This window comes from Pogoniulus pusillus, chromosome 28 (assembly GCF_015220805.1).
Source record: "Pogoniulus pusillus isolate bPogPus1 chromosome 28, bPogPus1.pri, whole genome shotgun sequence".
NCBI classification, from domain to species: domain Eukaryota; kingdom Metazoa; phylum Chordata; class Aves; order Piciformes; family Lybiidae; genus Pogoniulus; species Pogoniulus pusillus.
In genome coordinates, this window is record NC_087291.1 from 17,955,814 (window position 1) to 17,965,284 (window position 9,471).

Consider the following 9,471-nt stretch of genomic DNA (forward strand, 5'->3'; position numbering starts at 1 on the left):
CATACCTGCAGTGTGCCTCAGCAGACCTGCCCAGGGCTGTTCCTTTTCTGTCTGATGGCATATTTGGAGTTTTTGCACCTCAGGCCTGAGAATATGAAAATAAAGAGCACAGTGATATGGTGAGAAGCTGCAGACACCTCAGAGGCTGATTACTAATGACCCTTTGTGCCTCTTTAGCAATTAAAGCTTTGCTTTTTTTCTGACAGTAGGAGCAAGAGTTAACTTTCTCTCTTTGTGCACTCTGTAGACTCAGGAGGCCTCATTTCCATGAGCTGTTGAGTGCTCTGAGGCAGATATTGGCCATCTCACAGCCCAGAGCACACAGTGCACATTTGGGTGCTCTGTCAATTATAGTTTTAATAAAGACTCCAATTTAAGAAAGGTTTAATAAAAGCTGTTTGCAATAGAGATTTATATTTTTCAGGCAGTTTAAAGCCAAAGCTTTATACTGTGACACTGTACCCTGGCAGTACTGGCCCTTCCAATTCAAATCTCATGTCTATCACCCTCATGAGTAGCTGACAGGCTCAATCTGCTCATTTTAAATTGCCACGAACTAAGCTGGGGGAAGAAATAGGCTTCAGAAGTGCAAATTGACTCAGTTCAATTACAAATTAATCTGAACACCATGAATCTAGGTTTTATCTCAGCAGCACTGGAATTAGCATTATGCTGTATCTAGAATAAACATGATCAGCTTGCACCACATACACCAAGGTTATGCTCCTTGGCCAGGGAATTAGATTGGAATTCAGCACAGACCATAAAAAGTGGAAACCTCCACAGACTTTAATCTGAACTTGCCATTTTTGAGGGATTAAATATCCAGACCTGCAAGTGGAAGTGTTTCAAACTGATTCCCCTTTCAGAGGTTTGAACAGTAATTTTGTTAGCTGCCTTTGCTAACGAAGGCTTTTGGGTGCAGAAACACAGCTCAGTGACTCGGTCTCATTTATCAATCGTTTGGTTTTGCTTGCAACAAGTCTGGTTTGAGTAGCATGAGGAAGAACAAGAATGTCAGGAGAACACCTCTGGAGATCCAGTCCAACACCCCTACTAAACCAGGCTCACCTAGACTGGCTTGCACAGGAGTATCTCCAGGTGAGTTCTGAAAAGTCTCCAGAAAAGGAGACTCCAGAACCTCTCTGGGCAGCCTTCTGGAGCTCTGCCACCCTCAAAGTAAAGGAGTTTTTCCTCAGGTTTAAATGAAACCCTGTGTGCTCCAGTTCCTGCTCTTTCTGCCATCACTGGGCACCAGCCAAAAGAGACTAGCCCCATCTTCTTCACCTCCACCCTCAAGGTATTTGTAAGCATCAATCAGATCCCCTCTGTCTTCTCTTTTCCAGGCTAAACAGCCCCAGGCCTCTCAGCCTTTCCTCATAAAACAGCTGCTCCAGTATTCTAATCACCCTTGTGGCTCTCCATCACTCTTCAGTAGTTCCCTGTCTCCCCTGAACTGGGGAGCCCAGAATTGGACACAATACTGCAGGTGCAAGCTCAGCAGGGCAGAGGAGAAAGGGAGGAATCCCTTCCTCTCCCTCATGCACCCACAGTGACCACAACACGTCACTGCCTCACAGGGAACTTGTTGCTCACCAGCACTCCCACCCCTTCCCTGCAGAGCTGCTTCCCAGCAGGTCATAAGAAACAGCAAGGAGTGCTGGTAAAGGCCCTTACAGACCAGAGGCACATTTTGAGGGTGTCTGTGGCAAACCATAAAATACCAAACGTTGTACAAATGTTTGTTTACAGTAATTAGTTGATAATATGCAAACCTAAACAACCACTGCAGAAGTAGTAGGACAAGGGAGGTTATTTTGCCCCTGTGCTCAGCACTGCTCAGGCCACACCTGGAGTGCTGTGTCCAGCTCTGGGACACTCAATTCAAGAGAGATGTTGAGGTGCTGGAAAGTGTCCAGAGAAGGGCAGCAAGGCTGGGGAGGGGCCTGGAGCACAGCCCTGTGAGGAGAGGCTGAGGGAGCTGGGGGTGTGCAGCCTGCAGCAGAGGAGGCTCAGGGCAGAGCTCATTGCTGTCTGCAGCTCCCTGAAGGGAGGCTGTAGCCAGGTGGGGTTGGGCTCTGCTGCCAGGCACCCAGGGACGGAACAAGGGGACACAGCCTCAAGCTGTGCCAGGGCAGGTCTAGGCTGGATGTGAGGAGGACGTTGTTGGCAGAGAGAGTGATTGGCATTGGAATGGGCTGCCCAGGGAGGTGGTGGAGTCACCATCCCTGGAGGTGTTGAAGCCAAGCCTGGCTGGGGCACTTAGTGCCATGGTCTGGTTGGTTGGGCAGGGCTGGGTGCTAGGTTGGGCTGGCTGAGCTTGGAGCTCTCTTCCAATCTGGGTGATCCTACAATTCTATGATCCCAAGTGTCTGCAGCTCCTAGTTGGAGATCTGTGATACATAATCTTGTAGAGGCCCAGGCCTGCACTGCCTAGGGAAAGGAGGAAGGAGATAGAAGCAGAGATGTCCTGCCACCAGCACTACCATCAGGGGCTGCTGATCAAAGATGAGGACCCTGCGAGGAAGACTGTGCTGGAGCTCATCTCAGCCATTCAAGGCCACCGAGGCTGGTTGAAGTGGGCTGGAGAACGGGAAAATGCCTCTATTAATGACCTCCAATAAAGAGCTGTAATAACCCTACCTCTTACTATGGACACGCTCGCTCTGGTACACGAACTGTGGCTGCTGTCAGCGCGGGGTGTGCGGGACTGACGGAGCGACCTGCCCGCGCCCAGCGCTGCAGTAAGACCTAACGCAGCCCTGTAGAACTCCGCGGGAGCTCCGCGGTTCATTCCGCAGCTCAGCCACTCCTCACCTGTCCCAGCGCAGGAGGCTACTCCCCTCCAGGGGCAGGAACCTGCACTGGCCCTGCCTGAGCTCGGCAGCTCCGCGCTGCGAACCTCGCTCCGCTCCGAGCGCAGGCGGCCGGCACAGGCCGCGCTGTTTGCTGCTCGCGGAAGGCTGGCACAGCGTCTGACCGCTCACACTGCGCCGGGGGCCGCACACCAACGGCCCCGAGCACCCGCAGGCCCCGAGCACCGGCAGGCCCCGGGCAGGCCCCGAGCACCGGCAGGCCCCGGGCAGGCCCCGAGCACCGGCAGGCCCCGGGCAGGCCCCGAGCACCGGCAGGCCCCGGGCAGGCCCCGAGCACCGGCAGGCCCCGGGCAGGCCCCGAGCACCGGCAGGCCCCGGGCAGGCCCCGAGCACCGGCAGGCCCCGGGCAGGCCCCGAGCACCGGCAGGCCCCGGGCAGGCCCCGAGCACCCGCAGGCCCCAGGCAGGCCCCGAGCACCGGCAGGCCCGGCAGGCCCCGCGGGCCGCCGCTGCCCGCCACAGCGCAGGCGCACCGCGCCCTGGTGACGCCCCTCGCGGCGCGGCACAGCCGCTCCCGGCGCTGCCTGCCTCTTGCGGCACAGCGCCCCCAGCGAGCCGGAGGGAGTAGCGCAGGCGCAGGGCGCGCAGCAGATCGGCCAATAGCGAGCGGCAGCGGCCGGCGGGAGGGGCGCGGGCGGCGTTAAAGCGGCGGCGCGGCGGGGCCGGGGCAGGTCGCGGCGATGGAGCCCGGGCATGGCTGCTTTCTCTACTACGCCTACGGCAGCAACCTGCTGTGGGAGCGGCTACTGCTCAACAATCCCTCGGCGGTGTTTGGCGCCGTGGCGCGCCTGCAGGTGCGTGCGGGGGGTACCGGCGGCCCGCGGAGGGTCGTTCGGCTGCTGGGTGCGCGGAGGCCTGGCTCTGGTCCTGCTGCCGGGCGCGGTCCGGTGCTGCGAGCCGGCTGCTCCCCTCTGCTGGCCGCAGTCCCATCGGCCTGGCCGTCGCACCTGCGCTGCCTTTGGCCAAGCGGGGTTTGTGTTGGCCGCGCCTCGGGGGGTGCTCTGATCTAGTTTAGTTAGGGCTGGCCCCACCTGCGAAGAGCTCTGAGCCAGGCGGTGCCGGCAGCAGGTGCTCCGTTACGCTTACGAACGAGTTCCCAGCAGCTCAGGAAGGAGGAAGCTGCATTACAACAGAAGCTCGCCGCCCCACTCCGCCGCGCTGCAGCCCTTTGCGGTGTGTCAGGAGGGCTGCAGACTTTCACCCGGTCCTGCATGGCTGCAGCTGACTTTTCTGCACCCCCCAGCCTAGGGTTGCTGAACACTCATCTGTCAGCTTGACTTTAGTGTAGGCTTGGAAGCACAAGCTGATGGCCACTAAGCTGAGAGCTGTGCAGCACTCACTGATTGCATTTAAGGATGGCCTGAAGCATCTCTTGACCTACCTGGCAGGAGATGGTCTATGTTAGTGTGTGAAGAAGTTCCAAAAGCTTGTCATTAGTAAACTCTCTGTAGTCAGATGCTTGGTGTCTCTCTTAGCTATCACCCTGACAACTTAGGGCCCCTCCTGTAAGAGCTGTCCCCGAGGAGCTGACTTTGCTGAGAGCCCCGCACCTTGCACGATGGGAGGAAGGCAGTGACGCTGTGCGCTTCTCTTTGAGTAAAAGCTGCGTGTTGCAGCTTGGCTTCTGGGTGTCGGGTTCGGGTGACACAGTCGGTGCCCCCTGCCGTGCTGCAGGGTGGCTGTGCAGGGCTCGCAGTCTCCCCGCTCACACCGCGTGGCAGCAGCTGCTTGTTTCGAGCTGGAAAATCGCTGCTGGGCAGTGAGGATGCGCAGAGAGGCTGGAGCTGGTTGCTGGTAGTATCATATTGGCTAATGGAAAGGGAAAACGGCATCCTGCTGTGGAATCCAGGCTAGAATAGGCAGTTCCCTGGCTTTCAGCTTTTTCATACGTTGTTAATCTTCAGCCAAACGCTGTAAGAAGCAGGATGTGTAACAGGCACAGCAAAGCTCTTCTGTGGGGACCTAGAAGGGCTAGAGACCAAGCTCTTGACCAGAGAAACTATCTGGTGTGTTCCATGTGCTCTGCAGTGCCTGCTGCAGTTGCCTGCACGGTGCAGGACAGGGTTCCCTGCTCCCAAAAGCAGAGCTAATCACACTGTCTATCATTCTTCATGGGTGGCAGTTTTCTACTCCTCCTCACAGGTCTTTGGTGCAAGTCAGGTCCAAAATAATATCACTGGAGGGATAGTCCAACCCCCCTGCAGTGACCAGGGACATCCTCCACTACAGCAGCTTGCTCACAGCCTGCTCCAGCCTCACCTTCTGTATCTCCAGCCATGGGGCCTCAACCACCTCCCTGGGCAACCTGTGGCAGTGTTGCAGCAGCCTCTTGGTCCAGAACTTGTTCCTCACATCCAAGCTCAATCTGCTCTGCTCTCATTTCAAACCTCATTGCAGGCCTTTGGGAACAGTCCCTCTGCAGCCTGCTCGTAGCCCCTCAGGCTGGCTAACAAGAAGCATCTCAGCAATCTTGCCACTGCCCACTTGGACAGAACTCAGAATGACTCTGCTGTGTTCCCTGCAGAGTTGGATATCTCTGCTCCCCCTCTAAAAGGGTTACTTCCACCTTTTTTCCACTGTAAAACTGTTAGCAAATGCCTGGACCATACTATTAAGAGCTTTGGACATTGGTGTAGGTCTCTGCAGACCAGGACTTTCAGCTGTAGTGCTCTCTGCTAGGCCTCTGTTCCCTTTGTCCCAGGGCTGCTGTTTCTCATGGGGAGGTGGCAAAGGCTGATTTCAGTCCCTCATGAGGTGAGAGTTGGGTCAGCTCCTGCCTGTCCTTCCTCCTGTGGCTCCAACTGACTCTGACTGCCCTTTAGCTGCCCCTTTCATGTCAAGAGTAGCTAACAGCCCTCATCTTGAGCAGGAATTGATTGTCTGCATTGGTCTCATTTGCAGGATTATAAACTGGAATTTGGCCATCATCAAGGCAGGACAAGCTCTGTCTGGCATGGAGGTGCAGCTACCATTGTTCAGAGCCCTGGAGATGAAGTGTGGGGAATAGTGTGGAAAATGAGCACTAGCAATTTAAGTTCACTGGATAAGTAGGTGACTTCACTTTTGCTGTCTTCTACTGCTTTAGAGAGCAACTGAAAGGTTGCTGATCTTTAATTGAAAGAGGCATCAGTTGCTTGGCATGAGAGGAATGTGTACCCTTTGCAGGCAAGAGGGAGTTGGAGGTGGCATTTATGTCCCAATAGAAGTCAGCGTTCACACTCCAGAAGGGAAGGTGCTCACCTGTCGAAGCTACCAGATGAAGGACTGTGTCCGTGGGCCCCCTTCTCCTCAGTACAAACAGGTAGGTGTTGTCTCACTGGAGACAGCCACCAGAAGTCCACAGTGCAGTCCTTGTGTTCAGTAAGCCTTTACAGTGGATGGAAGGCATGAGTAATTAGCAGGAGCGTGGAACTTAACTCGGTACAGTGCAAGAGTGCAACAATGCTTGCAGCTCTTAGAGTCCTTCTGCATCACTTTGTGTTTTTTGGCTTAGTTATGCCTGACAGAAAGGTTCAGTTTAACTCGTGGCTTTCTGGAGGCTGTTGTTTACACCTAGGCAGCAATTCTGATTGAGAAAAACACTCTAGGGAAAGAGGGAAGCTCTTCTGGAGACAAGGTGGCACCTGGCCTCTAGTCTCAAGGGCAAGGATTATCCCTATTGTCTGTGAAGTATCTTGCTGTCAAGTCACAGAGGAGTCCAGCGCCCCACCAGTGCCTCCCAGTGCTGCAGAGCACTGCAGCCTTCCCACTTGGAGCCTGGTGAGCTAGCAGTGTTTCCACACAGCTCTGCTGGGACACGTGAGCTGCAGCAGGCCTGACCTGCTTAGTGTGCAGCATCTGATGCTGGCCGAGCCTCAGCTTGCACGGCTGCCTGTCTGGAATGGTGCAGCTGTTGACAGCTGCACACAGACATCACTGTAACACATTGACTACTGAAAGCAAAGGAAGAGGCCTCAAGTGTGCTGCCTGCTCTATGCCTCTGGCCAGCCTTACTATCAGTGGACAAATCAGGTCTCATCCTGCTTGGAAGAATGAATGGAATAACCACAGCAGCTTAATTGTACAGGCTTGTGCATGTTGGTGGACATCTCAGAACCTCAGCCTTTTTCAGACTCATTTTGTTAGCACTGTTAAAGTCTTCAGTGGTCCTCCAGAAAGCTTTGGTGATCCTTAGGTACAAATAGCATTATTTGGAGTTAATTTACTTGTTACCCTAAGTGATTCTTTCTGTATGAGTAAATGATTGAAGATCTCTTTCTCCTCCCTGACACTTATTGAAGGTGGTGGTGGTGTTTGTTATTACAGGTTATCTGCATGGGTGCAAAACAGAATGGCTTGCCAGCTGACTATCAGAAGAAATTAGAAGCCATTGAAACCAACAACTACGCAGGGCCAGTGCCAATAATGGAAGAGATTGAAGCTGCTATTAAAGCAAAGGAAATAAACTGTGCATAGAGCCCTCTGCACTTGGCCTGCCCATGCACCTCGATTTAAATACCTCTCCTCGCTCTGCTGATCAACAGTTCCTTTATTTATCAGGAAGAGATGAGTCTGCAGTGCATCCACACTGGACGTGGTTGGCAGCCTGGAGCCACTGCTGTTGGTAACTGATTTCTTTGTGTAGTACCTGCTGAAGTGTTGTGCAGGTTTGGGGTTCTCTTTCTCCAAGTGTTGTGCAGTGCTGCAGGCAGACCTGTGCTGTCTGTCCTGTTCACTGACCTCTTTTTAAGTGAAGGTGGTCACCTTGATGAGCCTTGGCAGCTGTTGTTGCCTCCTGAGGAATTAAGGGCTGCAGGACCAGGCCCTTTTGTTTGTAAATGTTTTATATGCAGTTATCAAGTACCTAAAGATTTGTTAGGTGCAAAGTAGGCTCAAGACTCTTAAACCAAAACTAAACTTCTACTGCTACATCTGTACTGATTTAAAGCCCAACTAAACCAAAACTAAAGTGAGAGGTCTACAGGGACAGGATGAGGGCAGTGGTTTGAAATGAGAGCGGAGCAGATTAAGCTTGGATATGAGGAACAAATTCTGCACCAGGAGGCTGCTGAAACACTGTCACAGGTTGCCCAGGGAGGTACTCAAAGCTCCATCCCTGGAGCTATTGAAGGTGATGCTTGACAGGGCTCTGGGCAACCTGCTCTGGAGGAGTCTGTCCCTGCTTGGCAGCAGGAGGGTGAGATTGGATGAGCTTGCAAGCTTCCAACCCAGACCATTCTGTGATTCTTCCACTGCTAATTCTCTAAAGAAGCAAAGCCCAACCTATCTAAAGCCACCAAGTCCCTGTTTCTGCTTATAGAGTTCAAAAAGAAAGGAAAATAGTTTTTAAACCACCTTCTTAAGTCCAAAAGGCAGCCCAGGCCTGTAGGCAATATGCAGCAAAGGAACTCAAAGCTTAATGCTCTCTTCCTTTCTGTGTCTGGTAATCAACCACAGGTGGCAGGTTAGGTGTAAAGAATTCAGGTAGGTAGTTCAGGGGGTTTAAATTACCTTTTTGGCTGGTGTGATGCTTACCTAGGCCTTGGTCTCGTGTCCAGTGAAATGAAGAAGTCTCCTGTGAGTCCAAGTGCATTTGTGTCATGGTTTGCCTCTCAAACCCTGGCTGAACAGACTTGGCCTCTCTTTTCCTTCAGCAGCGTTGTCCATAACTGGAAGCTCTTGTAAGGTTTAGAGTACTTTGTCCTTGTGGTGCTTGGGCCACCCTTGTCGTTAGTCTGTGGGGAAAGAGGACAGATTTGCAACCTGGAAGATGCCAAAGTTCAACTCTGACTTATCTTCTGTGTGGCTGTTTAGATGAAAACATCACAAAGTAACAGCCTTACTGTGTCTACTCTGCTCATTTTTGTCTGTGAACTTCTGCCAGGGATGTGCAGTGCTCTCCACTAGCAGGGTGGGACATGGTGCCTGCAGTAGATGTTACTAGCACTGCCTAGCCTGAAAGAGTCAATAAAGCCGAGTCCGAAAAGTGATGCCCAGACCTCTCCCCTGCCTCTTTAATGCCTGCCTCGGTGTTGGTGTCGCTTGCGTAAGCCAAAGCTCCCAACGTGGAACTGGAGCTTCCCGTGGGGACTTGCCTTTGCTAATGGATACACTTTGGGCGGGGAAGAACTTGCAGGAAGAAAACAAAAAGCGAAATCCTGGCAGCCTCCCTGAGGGCAGCTGGCAGAAGGAACTTGACTTGAAGGAAGCCTCCGTCCGCGGCGGTACGGGGAGGGCAGGGCGGTGGCGCCTGCGTGGGGAGGAGTCGCTGCCCGCCGCGGAGGAGAGGTTGGTGCCGGGGCGGGCCGGGGGCCGGGGAGAGGCACACCCGCGGCCGGCCGCCGCCCCGCTCCCCCCCGCGTCTCCTCCGCTCGGCGCTGCGGTGAGTGCCGGGGCAGAGGCAGGGGTGAGGAGCGCGGCCGGGCGCTGTCCGCCTCGGGCACCACTCGGGAGCGGCGGCGGCCGCCGTGCGGCGAGGCGTGGGCGGCGCGGAGGGAGGGAGGGAGGGCGGGAGGCTGCCGAGCAGAGTCTCGGCTTTCCGTAAAGCGAAGCTCTGTGCTCCCTGGGGGCGAGGGCTGCGCCCCAGCGACTCCTGCTGGCGTCTGCCTCCTGGCTGA

General features: G+C 54.4%; 2 protein-coding genes across 4 annotated transcripts in view; one reads left to right on the forward strand and one right to left on the reverse strand.

Moving 5' to 3' along the window:
* ANKIB1 (ankyrin repeat and IBR domain containing 1) overlaps nucleotides 1–3,013 on the reverse strand; it is an 85,951-nt gene extending 82,938 nt beyond the window's left edge. For all 3 annotated transcript variants that reach the window (XM_064167227.1, XM_064167228.1, XM_064167224.1), the window contains exons 1-2: nucleotides 2,818–3,013; nucleotides 6–85 (exon numbers count right to left, since the gene is read on the reverse strand). The gene's annotated coding sequence lies outside the window, so the exon portion shown is untranslated. The remainder of the gene's footprint in view (nucleotides 1–5; nucleotides 86–2,817) is intronic.
* Nucleotides 3,014–3,515: 502 nt separating this feature from the next.
* On the forward strand, nucleotides 3,516–8,844 carry GGCT (gamma-glutamylcyclotransferase). Its single transcript, XM_064167068.1, has 4 exons — nucleotides 3,516–3,669; nucleotides 5,777–5,922; nucleotides 6,041–6,176; nucleotides 7,181–8,844. The coding sequence occupies exons 1-4, from the start codon at nucleotides 3,556–3,558 to the stop codon at nucleotides 7,328–7,330; spliced, it is 546 nt and encodes a 181-aa protein (XP_064023138.1). The 5' UTR covers nucleotides 3,516–3,555; the 3' UTR covers nucleotides 7,331–8,844.
* The last annotated feature ends 627 nt before the right edge of the window (nucleotides 8,845–9,471 follow it).

Coding starts and splice junctions, on each gene's coding strand:
- GGCT (XM_064167068.1), top strand. CDS start 3,556: ATGGAGCCCGGGCATGGCTGCTTTCTCTACTACGCCTACGGCAGCAAC. Junction 5,923..6,040: donor AATTTAAGTTCACTGGATAA/GTAGGTGACTTC, acceptor TACCCTTTGCAG/GCAAGAGGGAGTTGGAGGTG. Junction 6,177..7,180: donor CTTCTCCTCAGTACAAACAG/GTAGGTGTTGTC, acceptor TTGTTATTACAG/GTTATCTGCATGGGTGCAAA.